This window comes from Rhinoderma darwinii, chromosome 4 (assembly GCF_050947455.1).
Source record: "Rhinoderma darwinii isolate aRhiDar2 chromosome 4, aRhiDar2.hap1, whole genome shotgun sequence".
NCBI classification, from domain to species: Eukaryota; Metazoa; Chordata; class Amphibia; order Anura; family Rhinodermatidae; genus Rhinoderma; species Rhinoderma darwinii.
Window position 1 is genome coordinate 163,072,565 of NC_134690.1, and position 25,604 is coordinate 163,098,168.

The 25,604-nt window shown below is 39.5% G+C and overlaps 1 protein-coding gene and 1 long non-coding RNA gene across 2 annotated transcripts in view; one reads left to right on the forward strand and one right to left on the reverse strand.

Annotated features, from left to right (window-relative positions):
- Positions 1 to 706: 706 nt before the first annotated feature.
- LOC142760911 (uncharacterized) overlaps positions 707 to 25,604 on the reverse strand; it is a 47,600-nt gene continuing 22,702 nt past the window's right edge. The window contains exons 4-5 of the long non-coding RNA XR_012883452.1: positions 8,770 to 8,834; positions 707 to 1,782 (exon numbers count right to left, since the gene is read on the reverse strand). This is a non-coding gene — a long non-coding RNA (uncharacterized LOC142760911). The remainder of the gene's footprint in view (positions 1,783 to 8,769; positions 8,835 to 25,604) is intronic.
- SST (somatostatin) lies at positions 17,441 to 19,144 on the forward strand. Its single transcript, XM_075864088.1, has 2 exons — positions 17,441 to 17,661; positions 18,651 to 19,144. The coding sequence occupies exons 1-2, from the start codon at positions 17,527 to 17,529 to the stop codon at positions 18,861 to 18,863; spliced, it is 348 nt and encodes a 115-aa protein (XP_075720203.1). The 5' UTR covers positions 17,441 to 17,526; the 3' UTR covers positions 18,864 to 19,144.

The window sequence follows — 25,604 nt, forward strand, 5'->3', positions numbered from 1 at the left end:
GTTAATGTATATGTCATTCAAAACAAGCCAATAAAAAGCGTCCCTGCCTCTAGAAGAAGCGGAGACATACTTAGCGAAACGCGCGTTGGGACATTGTAGGTAGATTAGGGATCTTGTCTTCTTATTTAGTTAATTTTGTTTGCCCTCGATCTGTCATCCAGTACTGTATGGGAGTTAGTGTGGCATTAATTATATGCCGCACTCTATCTCCCAGCCACTATGAATCCATTCGTGCTTGACAGAACTGTATAATACAGCCGCTCTGCTATAGCAGCACCTGTCAAACTCCAATACATGCAGTTACGATCTCGTTTTCACCATCTTCACGTGGTCTGTCAGTTGTATGCTTTTCAGCGACCTATATGTAATGAGGCGCTGTGTTGAATGTCAATACATTAACACTACATCAAAACATGATATTGGAATGTTAATTTAAAAATAAATAATTTATATCTAGGCTAATCAACTACAGTTTACATTTACTCTGTTTTTTATTAATAATATAGCAGATAAGAACAAGCTAACTAAAAATTGTACAATTTAAAATAAAAATACAAATTGAAGCTTGAATACTAGGTGGGTTAAACAACTGGGGAAATCCAACCTATTGATCCAAAAGGATAAAAATATGACCCAATTTTTACCTATATTTTATTTCATGTGTGCTCCGTAGTATCTTAGATATACCTAATTAAATTACATTTTTAATTGTTGCACCAGCTTTTGCCAACCCCCCTCCTTTTCCCTTTGTATTGTATATAATCTAGTCGGTGTTGTACACCTGGTGTAACAGAGTTAGGCCTGGTTCCCACGAACTGCAGTTTTTCACATCTGAGGTGCATCCGTGCACAGCGCTGCGGGACGCGCTGTCACGCATCCACCATAGTTGAGAGTCTATGGAGGGATGCGTGATCCGTGAAAAGATAGGACATGTCCTATTTTCCCACGGACCCTTCACATGGTCCATTGAAACAACGGCTGTGTGAACGGCCACATTGAATTACATAGGTCCGTGGGGCGGCCGCTGTTTCAACGGCTGTCCCACGGACATTTAACATGCTCGTGTGAATCAGGCCTTAGAATAATACCAATTCAAGTATCACTACTACATTTAGCTCCCAGGAACCAACCCACTAAAGGGATATTGAAGTAAGAGTTGCAGCAGAGCTGAGTAGCAAAGAAGAACGTCAAAGACAAATTTGCAATGACAAAAGGGGGAAATTTATTTCATTTTATACGCCAGTCTTAAACGGAAGACCCCTGGGGTATGATGCACTAATTTTTTTTAAAAGGCGCACACCTGGTATAGGCTTTTGCTATGATTTACCCAATTTTTGGCACAAATGGAAGTAAATTTGCCGGGTCGTCGGTGGCCTCTCCCCTCCTGCAAAACACTGCCCATTTTTTAGAAACAGAGCAATGTAAAATTGGAAAAAAGTTGCAAAAAAAATGTGCTACTTTTTTCTGCCAGACAACTGGCGCTAGTTGCGTAATAAGTCTATCCCAAAGTTCTTATATTCAGGCATAAATTCAGAACAAGATTAAATTTCAGATACAGGAGACAGAATTCAGGGTACCGCTGCAGTCTATGGATAACTTGGTGTATAGATTTCAGTAAACACACTCAGGATTAGAGGTTCCTCAGAGGCAGATAATGCATAGGGATGGACAGGAAGGACCAGGCAATATAGTGTTCTTCAGTGGGATCTCAGTAGGCTCGTCTTCGGGACTCCGGGTAGAGCCACAGGTTCAAGGGTACAGGAAACCCACCCAGGTCCCAGGCTACCGAAAACAAGAGATTCAGGGTTTATATTTACACATTACAGGATTAAACAGGGCTAAATTGCACCTATTAACCTATAGCTAAATCAGTACTTCTGAAGCAGCAAAGCCGAGTATGCAACAGACTTATATGAGGAGGACACAAGGCCCAGATTAAAGGATTAAGATTGCCGTAAATTTTTGGGAACAGGGTCCAGCACTGGATACAGGAACACAAATGAACACATGGAGCAGGAGACATAGTCCAGAAACAGCACAGCAAGTTCCCTAGGGCAGCACAGAGTTAACAACAATGACAGGCCCTGAGGTCAGAACACAGGTTATTAAACCCCTTCCCACCACAGCCATTTTTCGGATTTTCACGTTAGTTTTTTGTTCCCCACCTTCCAAAAGCCGTAACTTTTTTTATTTTTCAATTAATATTGCCGTATGTGGGCTTGTTTTTTGGAGGACAAGTTGTAGATTATCAAAGCATTCACCATTTACTGTACTATATAATGTAGCGGGAAACTGGGAAAAAAATATTTGTGGGGTGGATTAGGAAAAAAACAGCGATTCCTCAAACTTTTGGGTGGTTTTGGTTTTTATGGCGTTCACAGTGCTGTAAAAACGGGATGTTACCTTTATTCTACGGGTATGTTCACACGGCCTATTTACGGACGTAATTCGGGCGTTTTTGCCCCGAATTACGCCCGAAAATAGCGCCTCAATAGCGCTGACAAACATCTGCCCATTGAAAGCAATGGGCAGACGTTTGTCTGTTCACACGAGGCGTATATTTACGCGCCGCTGTCAAATGACGGCGCGTAAATAGACGCCCGCGTAGAAGAAGTGACACGTCACTTCTTTGGCCGTAATTGGAGCCGCTATTCATTGACTCCAATGAATAGCAGCGCTAATTACGGCCGTATTTGACGCGGCGTTCAAGCGCCTGCACATGCCGGTACGGCTGAAATTACGGGGATGTTTTCAGGCTGAAACATCCCCGTAATTTCAGCCGTTACGGACCCCCGCCGTGTGAACATACCCTACGGGTCAATATGATTACAGTGATAACAAATTTCTATCTTTTTTTTATGTTTTACACTTTTTCAATGAAAAAACTGATTGTTAAAAATAAAATTTGAGTTTTGTCGCAACATTTTGAGAGCCATAACTTTTTTATTTTTCTGTCGATTTAGCGGTATGAGGGCTTATTGTTTGTGGGGCGAGCTGTAATTTATATTGGTATTTTGGGGCACATTTTTTGTGGGAGATGAAGTGACCACAAAACAGCAATTCTGATGTTTTTATTTTTTTATTTTTTACAACATTCACCTTGCAGACTAAATAATTATATATTGTAATAATTCAGACTTTTAGGGACGCGTCGATGCCAGTTAAGTAAAAAAAAATTAACATTGTGCTTGAGGGAAAATGGGAAAAGGAGGGATTTATTAACTTTTAATTTTTACTTTTTTTATTTATTAAAAAAAACGTTATTTTATTGTATTTTACTTCTTTTACTTGTCCCCTTAGGGGACTTGAACCAGCGATTACTGCATCGCTTGCACAATATACTGCAATACTAATGTATTGCAGTATATCGTGATACTGACAGTCTCCTATGCCGGAGGCAGGGCTTCATAGAAGTACAAAGATGGCGTGACTGGGGGTTCTCATCAGGCCCACAGACTGCCATGCCAACCAATGGCACCCCCCGATCATGCCGCGGGGGGGGGGCATTGGAACTTTACAGGGAGTTGCCTCCCTGTTTTTAGTCATTTAAATGCCGTGGTCACTATTGACAGCGGGATATCACGGGTTAAACGAGCGGGGTCGCGCTCTAGCGGGTTCCCGCTCATTATCTGGAAGTGTCGGCTGTAACACACAGCTGACACGCTCATTCTATGGAGCGGGCTCAGCCCGTGAGCCCGCTCCATACTCCCCCACCCGACGTGCGCCGTATATATATATGGCGGATATCGGGAAGGGATTAAATAGCTCACCCACCTCACTGATTGGGGAACCAGGTTAACCGATTACAAAAATATTCTTTCTTAAGTCTCTATCAATAGAACACCCATTCTTTATCTGCTGTATGTGGGAAAATACTTCTTATAAACTACATTTTGGCAAGTATATGTTACCAGTAAATTTGTATGTTTTGTACGTGTCTATAGCATTGGTGTGCCTGCTATAGAGGAAGTGCCACTGCTGTAGGGCTGTGGGGAAGTGGGCCATCCTGGTACTAAAAATTACCCCCCAAAGAACAAATCCAGAAGAAGCACTTGAATGAGTGTCATTTCAATGGGCTTCTCTTCAGCCTCTTCCCATGGTCCTTTAGGATTGTACAGGCTACTGTATGTAGAACTACATTGCTTGCACAGTGTTATCCCAAAATGAAGTAAGCAACTTCCAGGTCACATAAATAGCCGCCATAATTAGCTAAATGCTGACTGCCTTCAATGTCCTTGATCCTACCGACGTGCCCCTGTATGTTTGCTGTTTTGCCCTGAATGTACAGCACTGGGGAATATGTTTAAATTATACAGAAAAAAAGTCATATTAATCATAATGCACATTTCTAGTTGTAGGCTTAAATAATATATGTATCTCAGTACTTTTGGGTAACTTCTGCTCTGTTAGGACACAACTATGGCCAATGAGTACACAGTTTAGCTTCATTGAGAGTCTAATGTAATCCGAAAGCCACCACCTGTCCTATCATTGACGGAGGTTGGTTCTCTGTTGTTGCCTACTCTAGCTCTGCTTTCTCAGCTTGGCTGCTGTGTATAAGCACAAGTCCAGCACAGTCTCACCAGGACGCGAGTACATGGAGGAATTATAGACATGACAGCGACTATAGAAGGATTATTAACTGCAAGCAACTAAACTAATTGTAAGAAAAATATGATCAGGTAATTCCTTATTAAAATTGAATGGCAATGCTAAATACATTATAGTTAGACATCAATCATACACGTCAAGACAGATATCTGGACCCTCTAGTTAGGTTACTGGCATAAAACCTGCTTACACAGTGAAAACCACAGACTCATGTGAACTGTGACTAGAATAGTCTCTCTCAGGCAATGTTCTAATGAATTTAACACACATCATTATAATGGTCAAATACCTATATAGATAACAGTCTCACACACTTGGGGTATGTTCACACGTCACGTAGACACTGCAGAATTTCCTGTGTGGAAATTCAGCGGCATTTCTTGAGAATTTGACATGCTGCAGATTGCAAATACACACCGCAGGTCAATTTCTGGCTTCTTTTCTGTGTATTTTTTTGTGCAGCGTGTGGATGAGATTTGTGGGAATCTCATCCACTCTGCTGCTAATATAATACACTGTAGAATTTCCACACAGAAAATCCGGTCGGAAATTCTGCAGTGTTCACTACGTGTGAACGATATGTTCACACATAGCATAAGCACTGCGGAAGCTCCGACCAGATTTAGGCTAGACTTACTCATCACGTTTTTGTTGCAGATTTTGATGCAGATTTTTGAGCCAAAGCCAGAAGTGGATCCAACAGGAAGGAGAACTTTTTTTGGCGCGACTACGCTATTGCTTCCGGCAAAACAACGGGTCCAGTGCACAACAGAGACAAACGGAAACCATGGGCACCGGATCCGTCACCATTGATTTCACCTCTGGTTTCCGTTTGTGTCAGTTTGTGTCTGTTCAGGGTCCCATTCTGACGGAAAACTCCGACGGAATGTCAGAACGGGACCGCAATGCAGATGTGAACAGAGCCTTATATTAACTTTTATTTTTTCTAACATTAGTGAAAAAATGGTTAAAGGTTTTTTGTTTTTTTATTTTTATTATTTTATTTTTTTTCACTACTGAAAACTTTATTTTACTTTTTTTTAAACACTTTTTATGAATCCCCCTAGGGGACTTAAACCAGCGATCCTTAGATCGGAGGCCTTCATTAGGCAATGGCAATGGACTCTTTCTAACGGCTTAACTGCAGTGGTCGCTATTGACCGCGGTATTTAAATGGTTAAACAGCGCGATCGCTGTTCCTGCCCGTTAGTTCCAGGTGTCAGCTGTAATACACAGCTGATACCCGGAGCGTATGGAGCGGGCTCAGCGAGTACCTGGCATATCATTTTGCGGGAAAGGGTTAATTAACCTACTTAGTTACCAATGGCCACATTCTTGCTAAATCTACTATAGGTATGTTTAGATAGGATTGAAGTAGTTAAATATCATGAGTAGTGAGTAATCATACTGTTTTATTTATTCAAAGAATTAGTCCCTCACAATAAAAATAAAACCCATTAAGAAATAGATCAAAGTCAGAATTAAGTCTAAGCACAGTGTTTAACATTGGCAGAACCAATAAGGATCTAAAATGAAACCTAAGCAGACTCTATCTCATCTGTCTCAGGGATGTCGGAGGAAGAGAAAGCAATAATGGCTGTCCCATTAACGTAGAAGAAGTAGATGAGGCAGCTGCTAGTTGTTTTCAGTCCTGCTTACAGTGGGTGAGCTGTCATATAGCGCAGTGTCCTTGGTCTTACTAATGCAGAACTACAGCAATTGTAAGAAAAGAGGAACAATTGTATCAATTTAACATTCATTACAGTCATCTGATCATGAAAGGGACACACGGGGTCTCAGTCAATAAATCAATACGTGGACAGGCAAAGAATGTGCTATATGTAATAAAATGCACAACCTTGTACATGCCTTATGCTTATGTCATCAGCAGGTTACAGTGTGATGTTTTTATACACTGTTCAGGGAATAGATACTTGTATAAATAGTTATGACTATTACTGTAAAGAAACAGTGTCTTATAAACTATGTACAGATGTATACAGTCCTCTATATGAACTCAATACATACATGTATGTTTCTAGCTTTACTAGCACTGCTGCTCCTTCAATCTAAGCACTGGCCGGTGTTGTGGCAGATGGACCCCCACGGTCAGTAAGTGATGGCATATCCTAGCAATATGCCATCACTTGCCATCATGCAAATACCCCTCTAAGGTTATGTAGCAACTTTTTTTGTGCATCAGTATGCAACATCATATACTAAAGTAGTCCCATGTATAAAACCATTGCATGCAGAGAAGCATTGGTAGGAAGTTCCATTGCAGCCGCTTCTTGACTGACTGTGCTATAATCATAAGACTTATGTTACGACTGGGCTGTTTTATGGCAAGTTTGTGGCAAGGTAGCTCTATAATAGAAGTGACTTATTTCAAACATGATCTAAAAGCGGAGCCTACAGTATATACATTGTTTATTTTAACTTTGGCCAATATTGTAACCTGTTTTTTTGCGCAGGTTATGATGTAGGCCAACTCATGTAAACATATATATACATGGCAATACACTAACCCAACTATATAGCTGTCAATACTATACTGTAACATGATCAGATCAGTAATGGCAGTTCTCAGTGTGCACTTGGAAGAGTTTGGGCCACTCGAAGCCGCATTTACAGGTGCTTTTGACCTAGGCACTGAGACAAATTTTGCTTCCATATAGCAGCTGAGCAGTACATTTCATTGGGTACACTAAAGAAATATAAAATATAACTACATAAAAATAATATTGCCGGACGGTGACCATGTCATTTTCCATGCAGAGGCCATAACAAATTGCCATACAATGGGCACAAAATAATGCCATATTATTCCCACAGAAAAGTACTATACAGTACAACACCAAAGGCTACTATACAAGGGGGGGGGGGACATACCATATGTGCAACTGGAGCAGTTGCACATGGGCCCTGCAGTCAAAGGGGCCCACTGCTACCTTAAAAAAATAATATTGCTACCTATCAGACTCCTATCCATTCGTACTATCCGTGTCACAATTATTGGTGATATAACACAACGGTGAGGGATTTTCTGGAGAGCCATGAATGGAGTGGCCAATGGCTAGCACCGTGCTGCAATTAAATTAGCAACTGGGACACAAGGGGCCCATGTACTGTTCTTGCTCAGGGGCTTGCGTTGTCAGTTTCTGTCCCGGTTCTATACAATGCCCGAATAAGTCATCATAGAATGTGCAAATATTACAGTAACAGCCTGCCTAAAACACAGTACCAGCAGTTACAACATAAAAGGATGATAGTGTTTAAAAATACTACCGTACAGTGCTCACATAATACTGCCATTGCAGAGTGTTACATAATACAGCCATATAGTGCTTAAATGATTCTGCCATAAAAGGCCTAATACCAGTGGTGAGGGCCAAAAATAATGTCATAGAATGCCAAAATAATACCACCACAAAATGCATATAGAGTACAGACATACAATGCCCAAATAACAGTGACATACAATGCTCATATAATACTGCCCCGAGTGCATAGTTGATAAGGTTGAAAAAAGACACAGGTTCACTAAGTCCCACAGGTCCATCAAGTCCAACCTATTATCCTAACGTGTTGATCCAGAGGAAGGCAAATTCCCACATGAGGTGGACGTCAAGTGCCTCAATTGGGGAAAAATTTCTCCCCAACTCCAAATATTGAATAAATCACTGGATAAACGTCCCATCTCCAAAATCTAGGACCCATAACTTGTAATATTGTATTTTTCAACAAAGGCATCAAGGCCGTTCTAGAACTTGTTCAAAGAATCAATCACAACATCCTGTGGCAGAGAGTTCCATGATCTCACTGCTCTCACAGTAAAGAATCAACCATTACAACATCCTGTGGCAGAGAATTCTATAGTCTCCCTGCTCTTACAGTAAAGAATCCCCATCTGTGATGATGGTGAAACCTTCTTTCCTCTAGACGGAGAAGTTGCCTACTTGTCATTATTACAGGCCTAGGTGTAAAAAGATCTGCAAAATGCTGCTTATTAAATGATATCCATATAACATTTAACATTTTGGCAGAAAAAACTCCCTTTTTCAACAGGCTCTCATTATAGTATAAAACATTTAAATGAATATATCAGCTTCTAGATAGAAAATGTAGCCACTGTTACGGCTCCAAATCTCTCATTACCTATCCCATATGGGTCAGGAGGTCATACCAGAGATTTTGGTATGTGTTCATCTAACTCCATCCATCTGCAATAATAAAGAAAAAATATTAATGAGTATGATTCAATCTACAGAAAGTACACTATATAAAACTACTAAGCAGGACTGCCATAAGACGTAAACATAAAAAAATACTGTATAGTCAAAAAAATAATGAAAATTAGAAAAAATAAGCATATAAAAGTATAACAAAAATGTCAACTGAAAAAAGGAAAACAAAAAAGGTAAATAAGTCACATAGATGTACCAAGGGTATCTAAGGAGAGTACATCACAAATGACAAACAATTATTATAAGCTAAAGTCTATGTTAGGTCTCTTAGGATTCAATGTCCCTAGTTCATGGAGTCACTTAAGTTCCTTCTGTTATAATGGTTCTTCTCTATGTGGCATAATCTATGATCCTGAAACAGAGCTGGCTCACATTATGCCCATTTCCAATAAAGGATAACAAAATTCATTTTTCCAGTCCTTTAAGTTGACTTTTGTTTGTTGAGTCACACACAGCATTTATTTATAGTTTCCCCTAAAAAAAAAATAAGCCCCATATACATTGAATAAGGTAGATGACAAAACTATATCTGCATGTGTATCTTCCATTAATACAATATTGTTTTCCTTTAAGCAGTCCCATTTAATCCCTTACCGATCTATGCTGAAAATACACATCATGGAGCGGGGGTGTAATGTTTGGAGGGGGCTCACGCACTGAGCCCGCTCCATACATCGCAGCTGTGAGCTGTGTATTACAGCTGACACGCTGCTCTAACGGCCAGGAACATCGATCGCGCTGTTCCTGGTCGTTTAACTAGTTAAATGTTGCAGTCAATAGTTTTTTCTGTGCAAAAGTAGTAAAATATAAAAAAAAAACTATATAAATTTGGTATTACCATAATCGTATTGAGACGCAGAATAAAGCTAAGTTGTCACTTTACCGCACGGTGAAAGACGTAAAAACAAAACTTCAAAAACAATGGAGATATTTAGTTTTTCCAGTTTCACCCACAAAGATTTTTTTTCCCATTTCCCAGTACATTATACGGTACTTTATATTGTGCCAATTAAAACGACAGCTCCTCCCGGAAAAAAAAAGGCCTCACACTACTCTATTGACGAAAAAATAAAAATGTTATGGATCTTGGAAGGCGGTGAGGAAAAACTAAAACGGAAAAACGTAAAATGGCTGTGTCGTTAAGGGGTTAATGATGCTATTATAATATGTACATTCTAAACAGGAAAAAAAAATTGCTTTCGTAAGGTTGACTCATTTGTCTATCTACCTGTTTCTTACCACTGGTTCCACAAGTACAATACTACTATACAGTATTAAATAAACAGTCATACAGTGTACAAATAATTCTGTATACGGTGCCGAATAATTCTTCCATGCAGTGTGCAAATCACAGTAGATATACAGTACCCAAATATTTTGTTATAGAGTGCCCACATAACTGTGGGTTTCAATTCTCTTTCGTACAGACTATGTACTGAATAACAATGGCATTCAATGCCTATAAATCACAAACATGGGTAGAGGGGGAAGAACAAAATTAGAAATCATCATACACATACTTATATACACAAATAAATACATGTACAATCACTTTACAGTGTAATTCCCCCATATCAGCCCTCATGCAGTATAATGCCCCCCATCTTATCAGCCCCCATGCCATATCAGCCCCCTATGCATATAATGCCCCCACATTATCAGGCCCCCATACAGTATAATGCCCCGATATGTGCATAATAGAAAAATAGCATTATTACTTACCTATCCCCGTTCCCACGCCGGGTGGAGGATCCTTCGCCTCCTCCAGTGTCTGCTATGAGTGACTCGGCGCAGACAGGCACGATGATGTCGCCACATCCCGTCAGCCTGCATCGGGACGCGCAGGGCACAGTGAATGCTGGAGCAAGGAGACGTCAGCTCCTTGCTCCAGCATTGAATGGAACCGGGACCTCAGTGAGTGACTCGCGACCCCCCGGAGGTCTTCACACGAATCCCCAGAGGGACGCGACCCACAGTGTGTAATGTATTGTGTTGTATTGTGCATGGGCCCCCCCAGGCTTAGGGGCAACTGCGACCCCTATAGCTACGCCACTGTATATATATATATATATATATATATATATATAGAGAGAGAGAGAAAAACATAAGAACGCAGTAACCGCACCAGGACTTCAAGATAGATGAAAGCAGGGTGGATTTATTCACCTCAATACAGCGACGTTTCGGTTCAACAGGAACCTTTCTCAAGCCATGGCGCCTGGTGCCATTACTGCGTTCTATGTTTTTCTCTATCTTAAAAAAGGGGAATTCATTCATCCCCTGGTGACGAGCACATGGCCTGACTCTCTGGATTCGTGGAGTGCTGTGTTCATTTGTATCTGGACTGTATATATATATATATATATATATATATATATATATATATATATATATACACACACACACACACACACACACACACACACTCCTCAAAATTGAAATTGCAACACCGAGAAGGGCAAGTCATCAAGTCATAAGGTTATGTCAGAATCAAAGCAAAGTTTTTTAGCTACATGAATCCTCAAAAATCGGATCAAGTGGTGTAAGATGATTGTGCGATGCCTCCGGTTCGTCGACATGCTATTTATTGTCGCATACTGAGAGGGACAGAATCCTTGGATTGAGAGACCTTGGTTTATCACTCCGGCAGATCGCTATCCGCCTAGACCGAGATGTCAGCACTGTTCAACGTTGCGTGTCCTGGAGGTTGAAAGAACAACAACGAATGGGAATGGCACCAATAGATGTGCGGAGGTGAACCTCTGTACGGACGGATCGTCTGATTGGAAGAATGGTGCGTAGTGATCTATTCTGTACTACAAGTGAAATTGGACGTAACATCCGAAGTCTAGGTAGGCACCCAGTATTGACACAAACCATCAGAAGGCATTTGCACGACATTGGGCTACGAGCTAGACGTCCAGCTACAGGTGTTCCATTGACCACACGCCACCACTCTCATAGGCTATCATAGTGCACAGCAAGATGGTAATGGAGGCTGGAATGGAGGTCTAACCTCTTTAGCTATGAGTCCCGCTTGCGTCTCGGATGCAATGATAGCCGGAGATTGGTTTGGATACCACGCGGGCAACGCCATGAAGAGACCTTCACAAGGGAACGTCACACCGGTCCTACTCCCAGGATTATGGTGTGGGATGGCATAATGTACGGTAGCCGGACCCCTCTAGTCTTTATTTCAGGTACACTAACAGTTCAGCATTACATTGATTTGGTTGTGGAACCAGTGGTACGGCCATTTCTCCAAAGTGTCCCAAAAGCTGTTTTTCAACAGGACAAAGCCAGGCCCCATGTTGCTCGTGCTACTGTGAGCAGCATACGTGGCCTAGATGTGCTACGATGACCTGCAGTCTCTCCGGACTTATCTCCCATAGAGCACATCTGGGACATCATTGGCCAGCAATTGCAAACCAAGCTGCCAGCAAACAATCTTGATACTTTGCGTGCCCAAGTGCATTAATAACCTCATGATAGCATGACAAGGCGTGTAAATGCGTGTATTTATGCGCTTGGTGCTCATACTCGATACTGAATAAATCAACATGTTTGGAACATTTTGTTTCCATTTTTTATCATTTGCATATCATTAATATGTCTATAGATCCTGTGATTTACGCAGTAAAGATGCCCATCAGTATCCCTCTTAAAAGTAATGGTGCCCCTTTGTGCCCCCACACAGTAATTGTGCCCTTTCATGCACCACACACTTTCAAATTTCCCTCTTTGCATGGAACATCATAATATTGCCCCCTCACAGAAAATATGTCCCTTAGTGCCCCCCTTTAGTGACTCCCTCTTAGTGTACTTCACACAGTAAGGATACCTCCTTAGTGCCCCCTACACAGTATTGTTTTGTAATTGTCTTAATTTAATAATTTAAAATTGCTCCCCTGTTTCTTAATTTTACTATTTTTGATTAGAAAAACTTGGCTGCTTTTTTTTCCAAAAACAGCGCAACATCTGTTCAAACGTTATGTGTAGTATTGCAGTTCTGTTTATTTGCAAAAGAGCAGAGCTGCAATACCTGACACAACCCATAGACAGGTGTGGCGCTGTTTTTGAATAAATTAATATTGTAAATATGATAAGCTGAAAGTGGGGCACAAATACCAATCTGTAGCATAATAATAAATCATAGATAGACAATCACTACAAATATAGCAATGTAATATTAATATACTATTCAAGATGATTCAGATGATGTAGAAAAATGCTATGACAGAAGTTCCCAAACAGCAAATTCAAGTGAAAGTACAAACAGCTGTAAAAATGGAACTCCCTCTAACAGCCACAGCTATAAAAAAAAGCCAAAAAAGTCAAAGAAATTTTAAATTAGGAAGTAAAAAAAAAAAAAGAGTTCATATCACAGTATCTGGTAATACTCTGTGCTCGCAGCCAGCAGCAGAAAAAAAAACAGCACTATGTCTCTCCACCCCTCCCTTCACCACCATTCACTTTGCGACCCCTGATGTTGGCGTCTTGACGCAGGTTGGCGCGATGATATAATCTCGCCTGCTGGCACCAAGCTGCACACTGCACAGGTTATGATCAGCACCGTTCATCTCGAGTATTAGTTTTGTTATTAAGGGGCAATCTTGTTGTGTGGGGAGGCTTTAAGGGGGCATCAGTACTATTTCGGGGGCGCTAAGGGGGCATCACTTCTAAATGGGGATCACTGAGGAGGCACTAATACTTTGATGGGGGCACAAAGGGGGAATCCTTTCAGCTGTATGGCCAGGTCAGCACACAACCTTGAAATGTGCGAGCTTGGCCTTACCCACCACCTGAGGATTTGTACCCCCAGAATACAGAATAGATCTCCCCTTGGTAGTTACAGCAGTGGCTCTCTATACTCTAGTAGTAGAATTTTTTAGCCACCTTCAGTAGTCTGTCATGCATCATGGACGTGCTATTAATTCCAGTCGTGGGCATTCCCATGTTTTCATTGGGGGAACATTTAAATGGAGAAGGGTTGGACAAGCAATTCCAAGAGAAGAAGAAATATCTGCAGCACTCACCACTATTTTTCAGTCCCTTTACTGACATTCTCCTTTTATATTACACTGTTGCCTAGGGCTATGGAGTATGAGGATCAAGTGATCTCAGGTCCTTAAGCTCGCGGCAACAGTGTACCTTAAAAGGAGATTGCAAATAAAAGCACTGAAAAATATAGTGGCGAGTGCCGCAGATCTTTCTTCTACACAAAGAAGAAAAAAAGTAAAATGTTCAATTAATTAATGTGAAGACTTTTTTTTATAGTCAATTACACTTAATATTATAAGAAGGCTGTCCACACACTACTCTTTCACAAGGACCCTTAGATATCTCTGACTTCCCCTTACCGTTACGACCCATAGCTTGACATCCCAATTATTTTAATATGAGAACATTGGTATGCATGACCAATTTTCAGAAATAATTCCAAAATTTTTATCATTTATTGCTGGTAGCTTTGCATGTACACCAGGCAATCGCCATTAAGATCGATCAGGAAATCATCAGAACAAATCATGATCGCTGCAAAACCATGGCAAATTATTTTCTGTCACACCACTGTTATTACATGTGAAATAACATTAAATAGCTCCAGTTGCAGCCACTACCCCCTGTAGACAATATTAAACTAACTGCCAGCCGTTGTGAATTGAGCTTGTCACAGGTGCTGGTGAGGAACTACAGAACCCAGCTTTTTACTTCTCCACAAAATACTCATGTATAAATTAACAACAAGATTTTCCAGAAAAATAAACACTGATAATTTCATAGGAATATCCTGCCAGGTTCCTGCTAGAAATGGGAAGATCTGCATGTTGCTTGTGTACTTCAGGATTGCTGCCCTCTAAGCACACAATGCCCATATAACCTCTGAACAGCAGGCTTACTAGCATATTCATGAGGCTGGCATCTGCAGGGATGATGCTAACCACATGGAAGTCAGTCAGTATATGATATGAACGGAGGCTCGCCCTTTCACTTCAACATCGGGCGATCTTCAGGATGTTGGTCACTCAGCGTGGCTCACTAGTGACTCCCATAGGATTTGTTTGTTCCCTGCGACTTGGAACTGTATGTGTACAGGAGATAAACTTACACTACACGGTGATTTGAGCATGATAAAAAGAATAAATACAAGTGACACATTTGTTAATTACAAGTCCTCCTGCAATATACACTACATACAGGCGAGAACTCTATCTTAGAAATGATATTTATTTAGCCATTAGGAACTTACTAAAAGCAAACAGTTGATAACAAGCCCTAAGTAAAAAGGGAAATGAAACCTTATCAGCGGGGGTCATTAAATGGCGGGGGTGTTTCAGCAGATAGGTTAAGCACATACCCCAGGTGTAGTGATGAAGGTATGCGTACTGTGGGGCATCAAAAAAGTGCAGGATTACTAGAACGCTGGTGGACAGGATTTAAGATATAGGATTTATGGTAGATGGCCAGGTGTCGTAAAAAAGATTTCCCTAATCTGAAGATTATACAGCAGTGTGGCCTCTGTTAGTTTTTTTAATTTGCCTGTCCCCTTTGACCCAAAGAGAAGCAAAAACCAGAAACAAATATGTGCTGAGAGTAAAACTCATAATTATACTGCCTGCCTTCAATCTGTTTATGTCTTGCTCTAGAATTCTCTTTAGAAATCCACGAATGCCTAGTCAGTTGCAAGTAAAAACTTGTGCTGCTTAGACCTGAACACGACGTGTATCCATGTATCCGTGTGTCCCAGAAATGATCAAATAAACTGTAAAAGCACTAAACCAAACCAATAGTACGTACGGTTAAGCAACTTGTTGTTTCTATAGTAAATCAACAATATATTATTCACATAGGGTTAATTTATGGGGGGCAGAGACTCATTTCTTTAAGATCTTCATTAACTCAAGTATTGCATTGGAGTTCCAGGACCAAGCAGAAAACAAATCTATCTATCAATCTATATCTATCTGTCTATCTATTCAAGGGCGTACAAATAAAAGAAGCAGACCTTGTGTCTACTATGAGACCGTTAGAGAGAGGGGGACCAGCCCTGCTTGGTCCCACACCCTTTGCTAATGTAATCACCAGGCCCTTGTGTCCTGGGTAAAACTCAGCACCATAATTGGGGCCCAGTTGATCCATGCGATGGGGCCACCCCATCTTCTATGTCTTTTTTTCTATCTATCTATCTATCTATCTATCTATCTATCTATCTATCTATCTATCTATCTATCTATCTATCTATCTATCTATCTATCTATCTATCTATCTATCTATCTATCTATCTATCTATCATCTATCTATCTATCTATCTGTCTGTCTGTCTGTCTGTCTGTCTGCCTATCTATCTATCTATCTATCTATCTATCTATCTATCTATCTATCTATCTATCTATCTATCTATCTATCTATCTATCTATCTATCTATCTATCTATCTATCTATCTATCTATCTATCTATCTATCTATCTATCATCTAATTTATCAAAGAAGCATACCATATGGCTTCTATATGACACTTGAAGAGAGGGGGCCCAGCCCTACTTGGTCTCATACCCTTTGCTATTGCAATCACCAGGCCCTTCAGTTCTGGGTAAAACTCATCACCATAATGGGGTCCTAGTTTGAAGCATGCTATGGGGGCCCCCATCTTCTATGTCTATCTATCTATCTATCTATCTATCTATCTATCTATCTATCTATCTATCTATCTATCTATCTATCTATCTATCTATCTATCTATCTATCTATCTCTCTATCTATCTATCCGCCTACAGACACACACCTTTTTTTTAAATAAATAAAAAAAATGCTCCAAAGTCAAGATACCTTCAAACATCAATTGCATATATAAGCTAATGCTGCAAATTAGATCTGTCCGGTTTAGCAAAAGAAGGTATGTTGTTATTTAATCCCTTTCCATATTCAATAGCAGCAATTCTTCTGTATAACATGAGACTGATAGGGGGTGTAAGTAGAAGCCAACTGTGTATATTTTTATATTAAGCCTATTAAACCCATATTGAGAACATGAAAAATACAAAAGTTCATAACATTGTTGAACTGTAACTTCTTCAGTATTTAGACAGAATGTATTCTAAAAGCTCTGATACTGGTACTTGCGTGACATTAGATACATTTTATTTATGAAACAAATATAGAAAGGCTATTAATCATCAGATGCTACTGCGCCATAAAAATGATGTCCACATATTCTACATAGGTAATGTTCCCAAGAATAATTAATAATCAGGTTGCCACCAGCAATTACAGTGGAAAACAACATGACACACTGTTGATTCACAGAAGAACAGGACAGCGACGCAGGCATTTATTGGGTTAAATAACCATTGATGTTTAAAACATGTAAAAAGGTTACGCAAACTGTATACATATTATACTATAGAGAGAAAGAATGTCACAAAAAAAAACCTTTCAGGTTCTTTTTCATCTGGGTGGTTCTAGTGATTTATCTACTTTGGGTAATGGTGCGTAAAAGTGGTGGTTATCTCAGGGAAGAGAAGGGGAGGAGGGAGCTCTTCCTTTGCTGACGTCACAGGGAGAATTTAAAAGGGGGCTAAGGAGATCCCAGTAGCAGAAGCAGAAGAAGTCGATACAGCAGGTTCTGATAGCCCTGTCTCTGCAATCAGCTTAGAGAAGTTCCTGAAGACATGCAGTCCTGCCGAGTGCGCTGTGCCCTGACCCTGCTCTCCCTGGCCTTGGCTTTGAGCTCTATCTCAGCTGCACCTACAGACCCGAGACTTCGCCAGTTCCTGCAGAAATCACTTGCAGCAGCAGGGAAACAGGTAAGGAATCTTCTGCCTTTTTATTACAGGACTTTCTATAGCACTAATATTTACATTGAAGTTTTCATTTTCAGATATGGAAACAAACTTTACTGTGTAATATGCAAATAGTGCATCTGTTTAGTATATGAATAAATGTATTTTCATGCACATAAATGTACTAATATTACTACATAGTCATAAAAAAAAGGTATTTTTGGAATGTATCATCCTTAACATGCTACAAAGCCATGACCACAGCTAATCTAATAACAAGATATGTATTCGTATATAATGTAGAATTTATGTCTATGACAATTTCATGACTGCTGAACCTGAGCTGTCTGACATGCTGAAAACACGTAGCTGACCTAGGTGCTGAGCATATTAAGTTATATAAGATGTTGAGTAAATTGAGCTGTCTGAGGTGCTGATCATACGGAGTTGTCCGAGGTGCTGATCATAGTGCGCAACGCATTGAATTTCGACACAGTGGTTCACATCTGTATTTTAAATCACAGACAAACATCTCTATTATGTATTTTATAGCACTATAGTTGTATAACCTGCAATCACTACCCTGTATGATTAATAGTATTAAGAACAGTTAATTATTGAGATGGGGTAGTGCAAAAAAGTTAAAATAATAAATGAAATATTAGTTCTCTTCAGTCATGAGAAATATATTGTGGTAGAAAAATAGGAAGTTCATTCTGATCAAGCAGGTGTCAGAGAAGGCTGCAGGTTAGATAGAGAAATAGTTTCAGCACCTCGGAGAGATCCTGTCATTCAGATTGCAGATATAATATTATAGATTCTATTGTGTTACTATTGGATTTATGGCTTATTTGTGAACATAATTATATAAGACCTCAAAGGTGGAAGAGAACATTTAATCATTAATACCGGATACCAAAAGTACTGCTTGCAGTAATTCAGTTCTTACATATATCTTGCATATATTAAAATAAAAACCTGCAACTTAATATTTCTTATCATTTTCTTTATAGGAGTTGGCCAAATACTTTTTGGCAGAGTTGCTATCAGAACCCTCCCAGACAGAAAATGAAGCCTTGGAATCAGACGACCTGCCCAGAGGACCCGAGCAAGATGAAGTAAGATTGGAACTTGAAAGGTCCGCAAATTCCAGTCCAGCTCTGGCACCTCGAGAACGCAAAGCTGGTTGCAAGAACTTCTTCTGGAAAACCTTCACATCTTGTTAGCCTCCACCGATCTCTCCCTACCGTTTGGTCCTTTATTTTCCTACTCCTTAAATCCCAAAACAAAGCCTTTACCACAGGAGCCGAAGACTGTAAATACCACACACAGTTATGGTGAATAATCATGTTAATTTGAAGTTGTTTAATAAAACTTTTAGTTGAAATTGTAAATTATTTGCTTGGGTCGTGATTTCTCAATAGTTCTTATATGCACTTTTCAATTCTCACAGATGTACTATTTTTAATTATTTGTTTCAATAAAGCGTGTTTCAAAGTACTCAGTTTATCTTTCGTCCTTGTCAGATCTTTTTTTTTCTTATGTTATTATCAGATATATGAGCAGGTAGCACAGAATAAGAATAAATGCCATTTTATCAGTAGGTAAAAGAGGTTAATTCCTTCACAACTGGGGAGTATGCAGGAGTGGTACGATAGAACATCTTGCAGACTTGGACGCTTCTGTAAGAAGAAGCCAACAGTAATCAGTTGACATTGTTTAAGATAGTAGACGCTTTAATCCTCTCCTTTATCATTAACATTAACTCAACAATTCAAATGGTACCCAGTTATCTTTTTCATGAAAAGCCCTCAGGCAAGAAAAAAAAAGAAGACTATAATGATATCATTATTTAGCATATGCGGCTGGAACGTCTCTTTATTTTACTTGTTTACTCATTGAATATAATGGTTGCCATTTAAAATGAAATGACTTTTTACAACCCTTCAGCATTTAGTTCCATTCTGCCATTATGGTGCTCACATTTGTTTGATGCCGTACGACAGCTGGATGCAATTGAGCCACTTTGGAGTCTCCAAGTTTTAATTTCCATAAATTGATATAGGGGGGTTATTAATTATTTGTATATATTTTTTATAAACTAAGTCATCACATGAAGGTATCTTTGTAATATAAATTGTATTTCTTATTGTGCATTGTCTCCTAGTACGGAAATGTAGTGTTTCACTCCCTTTTCCAAGGCTACATCTGTATACTTACTAAACTTCACATATGTAATATAGTATATGTGTGTGTCTAGTGTAGACAAGAGGAGAAATTGTACTCAAAATCAAAAAGAACATCCATTACTTATATTGCTGTCGGAATTGATACAACAATGTAAAACGATGAACTATACATATGGTTTATGTTAGAAAGTAAGTATTTGTAAAAAGTTAAGACCACCTTTAGATACTGCATAGGAGAAAAAAATAATTTGCCATGGGATTCCTCTAACCCGAGCTATCCTAAGTTAATGGAACACTAAAATTCTTTTTTTTTTAAAACTTATCTTAAAAAACAAAAGTTTTTTTTGTTACTGCACTTCAGTGTATTCTCACACATTTTGGGTGCTGTGGTGAAATACTATGTTTTACTTACATACGGTGCAGTTGAAAACTGCGTTGTTTTTAGGCCATGCCTTATTTGTGGTGTTTGTGGAATTCTTTAGCATTTCCCCACATTTATTTTAATAGGAAGTCCATAATCCCAATGAAAACAACAAGCACAAATTTACTTGTGGATTGCATTATTACACAATACAGTTTTCTATAGAAGCCCTTCCAGGAACGTTTCAAAACACTTCTTATAAACCACAAAAATGCATATACTAGCATGCAGTAAAGGAGTTCTCTGCTCAGGACATCTCCACCTTGTCCATATGTCCTATTAGAACATATAGAAGACATACAGTAGATGGGGTCGCCTGCTCAGAATTCTCCTCTATCAGCCAGCGATGAGAACGACAACAAAGAGTATATCTAACTCAGGCAGGCTCATTCCCCTAGTGATACAAGCTAAACAACACATTTTATTGTTCTTCATAGTGGCTCAGTACAGTCCAATTTAAGGCTACTTTCTTGTGGCAGCATATAATTCATGCCCATAGCCACTATGCACAGTCAGCAAACAATACCTAACAGCTTGGTCCCGACAAACCCTTCCCAGGCCTGGTAATAGTAGATGAATGGTAATGTCATGACTTCTCATTTCCACCCTGTCTGCTTGTTTAAACATACATAGGCATCCAGGGAGCAGTCAGCTTATTTCTGCCCCTGGAGTTAAACTTCTGCTATAGTGAAGTTCTGCTGCTCAACAAGTAAGCAGCAGCCATGAATAATATGTAAAAAATGTAAAAAGGTGGTGTCATCCTGATTTTTTATTCATGGAGCGGCTGAATAACGTGTATATAACGCTTCTATAATACTAGGAGACTGTCCCTCCATCTAAAGCAGTACCATAGCATAACCAAAGAAGAAGCTGCTGTTTCACAGTATTACAGCAGCACCCTACACAGGATATTCAGCATCTTCTGCCCTTCTTTATATTATAAGCAGCCACTCTGTCGGAGTCATGTAGTAACTCCATGGGGACTAAATGTTGCATTTTTGTCGTTGTCACCGATTTAATGCCCCTAGTCCTTTTTTGTATTTTTCCATATGATTTTTGTGTCTTTCTTTCATAACAGATGGAGCTTTATTTTTGCACCATTTTTATAGAAATATTTGTTTATTTTTCCGTATTCTTAGGGCCAAAATGTTTTTCACATTTTGACTCCTTTAAGAGACCACTCAATGCTACAAACAGCGCCTAGGCACTCCTGTAAGATTGCAACTGCACATAGCAGCAGCCTCTTAAATGGGTGGTTTAGTTTAGAAAACCCATTTTTATATACACTAACCTTTCAGGAAATTCTTCATAATAGAGGGAAGATCCTCTGTTCCTGATCCTCATCTACTGGTCAGAGTGGAGATCAGTTATAACGAGCATCTCACTTTAGAGGACCTGTCTTGCCTTATACAGACAACTCATTGATATGAATAGGCACTGTGTAATGATTAATTTCCCCTGTGGTGGTGCTGCAGGGAAAGTGAACTCTTTCTGCCAGGCTTGACCACAGATAACAGCTGATTGATGGGGGTCCAAACAAGAGGAAACTGTTTGATGTGCTTATTGTCAAGGAACCGTTTTAAAAAGTAGGGATTGTCCAAAATAGAGAACCCTTTTAAGCTGTAAATACTAAATGCAGAAAAAAAAAACTACCATTTCACAGCATTAGATCAGCAATGTGAGGTGCATTTATATCTGGGTACAGAAAGTGTAGGTGTTAGGGTGGGGGTTCGGCTGGGTGTTGAGCTGTCAAAAAAAGCCATATGTCCGCAGAAACATACTGACCCACATTTGCTAATGCTATCTAATAGCTAGGCAGCGTAAACTTAAACCAGGAAGGCCCAAATATTGCCAAATTTATCACAGTGTTGCATGCCGCATGATAATTTAGCGCATCTTCATTGACCTGTTAGACACTTATTTTTTCCGAATACCAATTTTGATTTGGCTTACTTTGAGGCATAATTTTGTACCAGATTTTTTTTGCCACATATTTAGTGCAGAATGGTGCATTTCAAGCCACTCACCAGCAAGTTATGCCCCTCTATTGTTAAGCCATGCCCCTTCTCTGAACCCTTTTAGAAAGTGTCTAGTGAGGTGCAAACATCAAAAATGTGCCAAACGGTTCCAAAATTTTGCTAATTTTTCAACACTTTCAAGACACAGACACAGTAGTAAATCTGCCCCACTGTATATCTGATGTATTACAGTGCATTTGGAAAGTATTCAGACCCTTTCACTTTTTTTCACATTTTGTTATGTTGAGGCCTTGTGCTAAAATAGAAAAAATCATGTTTTTCCCCATCATTCTGCACTCAATACCCCATAATGACAAAGTGAAAACAGAATTTTTTTTTTTTTTGTAAATTTATTACAAATGAAAAACTCTAATTTCGCATGGACATAAGTATTCAGACCCTTTGCTATGACACTTGAAATTTAGTTCTGGGGGGCCTCCCATTTCTCTAGATCATCTTGTTTTTGATTGGACATGATTTGGAAAGACACACCCCTGTCTATAGAAGGCCTCACAGCTGACAATGCATATCAGAGCAAAAATCTAGCAATGAGGAGGAAAGAACTGCCTGTAGAGCTCAGAGACAGGATTGTGTGGAGGCACAGATCTGGAGAAGGGTATTAAAAAAATTCTGCTTCACTGAATGTTCCCAAGAGCACAGTGGCCTCCATAATTCTTAAATGGAAAAAGTTTGGAACAAACAGTTCTCTTCCTAGAGCTGGCCGCCCCATCAAGCTAAGTAATGGGGGGAGAAGGGCCTTGGTAAGAGAGGTGACCCAGAACACAATAGTCACTCTGAGCTCCAAAGATCCTGTGTGCAGATGGGAGATACTTCCAGAAGGTCAACCATGACTACAGCATTCCACCAATCTGGGCTTTATCGCAGAGTAGCAAGAAGGAAGCCTCTTTGGAGTTTGCAAAAAAAGCACCTAAAGGACTCTCAGACTTTGATAAACAAGATTCTGATGAAACCAAGATTGAACTTTTTGCCCTCAATTCTAAGCATCATGTCTGGAGGAAACTGGACACTGCTCATCACCTTCCCAATACCATCCTTACAGTGGAGCATGGTGGTGGCAGCATCATATTGTGGAGGTGTTTTTCATTGGCTGGGACAGGGAGACTGGTTAGGTTTGAGGGAAAGATGAATGGAGCAAAGTACAGAGATATTCCTAATGAAAACATGATCCAGAGTACTCTGGACCTCAGACTGGGCCGAAGGTTCACCTTCCAACAAAGCAATGACATTAAGCACAATGCCAAGACAACACAGGAGTGGCTTAGGGACAACTCTGTGAATGTCCTTGAGTGGCCCAGCCAGAGCCCTGACCAAATTGAACATCTCTGGAGATACCTGAAAATGACTGTCCACCGACAGTCCCCATCCAATCTGACATTGCTTGAGAGGATTTGCAGATAAGAATGGCAGAAAATCCCCAAATCCAGGTGTGCAAACCTTGTGGCATCATACCCAAGAAAACTGGAGGCTGGTATCGCTAACAAAGGTGCTTCAACTTAAGTACTGAGTAAAGGGTCTGAATACTTATGTCAATGCAATATTTTAGTTTTTTCTTTTCAATATATTAGCAAAAACTACTAACATTCTGTTTTCACTTTGTCATTATGGGTTATTAGAATGATGTGGAAAAACTAGAATTTTTATTTTATTTTCGCACAAGGCCTCAACATAACAAAATGTGAAAACATTTAAGGGGTCTGAAGACTTTCCGAGTGCATTGTACGCTGGTGCAGTTGGGCCTCACCAATACCTGCAGTTTTCCTATAATGTGTTTCCAGCACTTCACTGTTTATTATAAATGAGCTATTTCTTCATTCTCCATTGATTCTTCAAAATCGATTTTACCATCTCTAGTGTTTATATATTATCATATAAATTAGATAAAGATATAAAGTTTTTATTAATTTTATTATTTTCAGTAGTTAATTAATGTGCTTGTTTGTGGATATGCGCAATTTTTTTCCTTATTGTGCCACTTTATCTAGCACACATGAGTATAATAGCTGCGGTCATTGTAAAATCCACCTACATGGGATAATAAATAGAGGTGATACATTTGGTATGCCCAGTATTTTAAAAAATAGACACTTTCTTTAGTTGGGTCACTTTATATATTTTATGATTGACTTATATGCACAAACTTGTCACCCCCACCCCATCTCTAAAAAATATTTAAAATATATTATGCATAAAAAGGTGTCCTATTTTTGGAAGCCATGAAAACAGTGTCGTATTAAGAGCACGTTCAAAATTTTCCACAAATTTATGACAATTACGTAACGAATCTGCTGCAAAACGTGCATATTTGAAGGTCCATGCAGACGTTGCAAATTTTTTCAGCAGACTTGCCGCAGGTTTCAGCCTTTCATTGCAAAGGCTGAAATCCTCAGTGATATTCCGCTGCTACTCTACAACAGATTGAGCATGCTGTGGAATGTAAATTCCGCACTGCAAGCTATTTTCCACACTATTGTTTTCCGCTACATCTGCATTAAATTAACTAAAAAGCTATAGAAATCCAAGAAAGAAAAGTCTGCAGCGGATTTCCATTGCAGCCTGTTCGCAGCGGAATTCCGCAGCAAATCCACCACGTCTGAATGTGCCCTAAGAGAGCTTTCCTGAATGACCTCTCCTTTCTCATATGACGTGCGTTTTCACTTGAACTTTCATCGTTTAATAACTGAACACTAAATAATCCGAATTGTTTCATTTGTGTCATGTCTTCCAGCCTTGTTATCTGCAGGGACAACTGTCATGTTCCATTGGATTTATACATTAGGTGCTGCAGATAGATTTTACTGAACTGTTACCCTAATAATGGTCAGATATTTTGTAACACTGTTCATTTCCACAGTCTGTACTGTAGCGATATGAGGCTACATGATCATTTTAATATATTCCTTACATAACAGCATATTAATGAAGTAAACAGTATTGATTTTTCATAAAATGGGATCCTCTATCTTCCTTGCTTTGGTGAATATATTGTAAAGCAACATCTTCAATGCAAAGAAAAGGCAGATTGAAATTTTTTTCAGTTTTGCAGTTCAACTACTTAGTTTCTTTTCTGTATGTCTGCAGCGAACCTCTAAACTTTCTTTATACTGTATATCATTACGGATTGTCTCCTAACAGCTTGACTCCATTACTTGAAGGGGATGCCGGTTGAGGCTTCCCTTACTCTAAACCCATTAGATTCAAGTCTATAGGTGGAAGGCATTTGAGCAACACCTACCTACACTGTTTTTTTGCTATAAAGCCTGTCTGTATCCTTAATAAAGCACATCATTGTGTCAAGCAGACAGGTTGCGACTGCAATCT

Coding starts and splice junctions, on each gene's coding strand:
- SST (XM_075864088.1), top strand. CDS start 17,527: ATGCAGTCCTGCCGAGTGCGCTGTGCCCTGACCCTGCTCTCCCTGGCC. Junction 17,662..18,650: donor TTGCAGCAGCAGGGAAACAG/GTAAGGAATCTT, acceptor TTTTCTTTATAG/GAGTTGGCCAAATACTTTTT.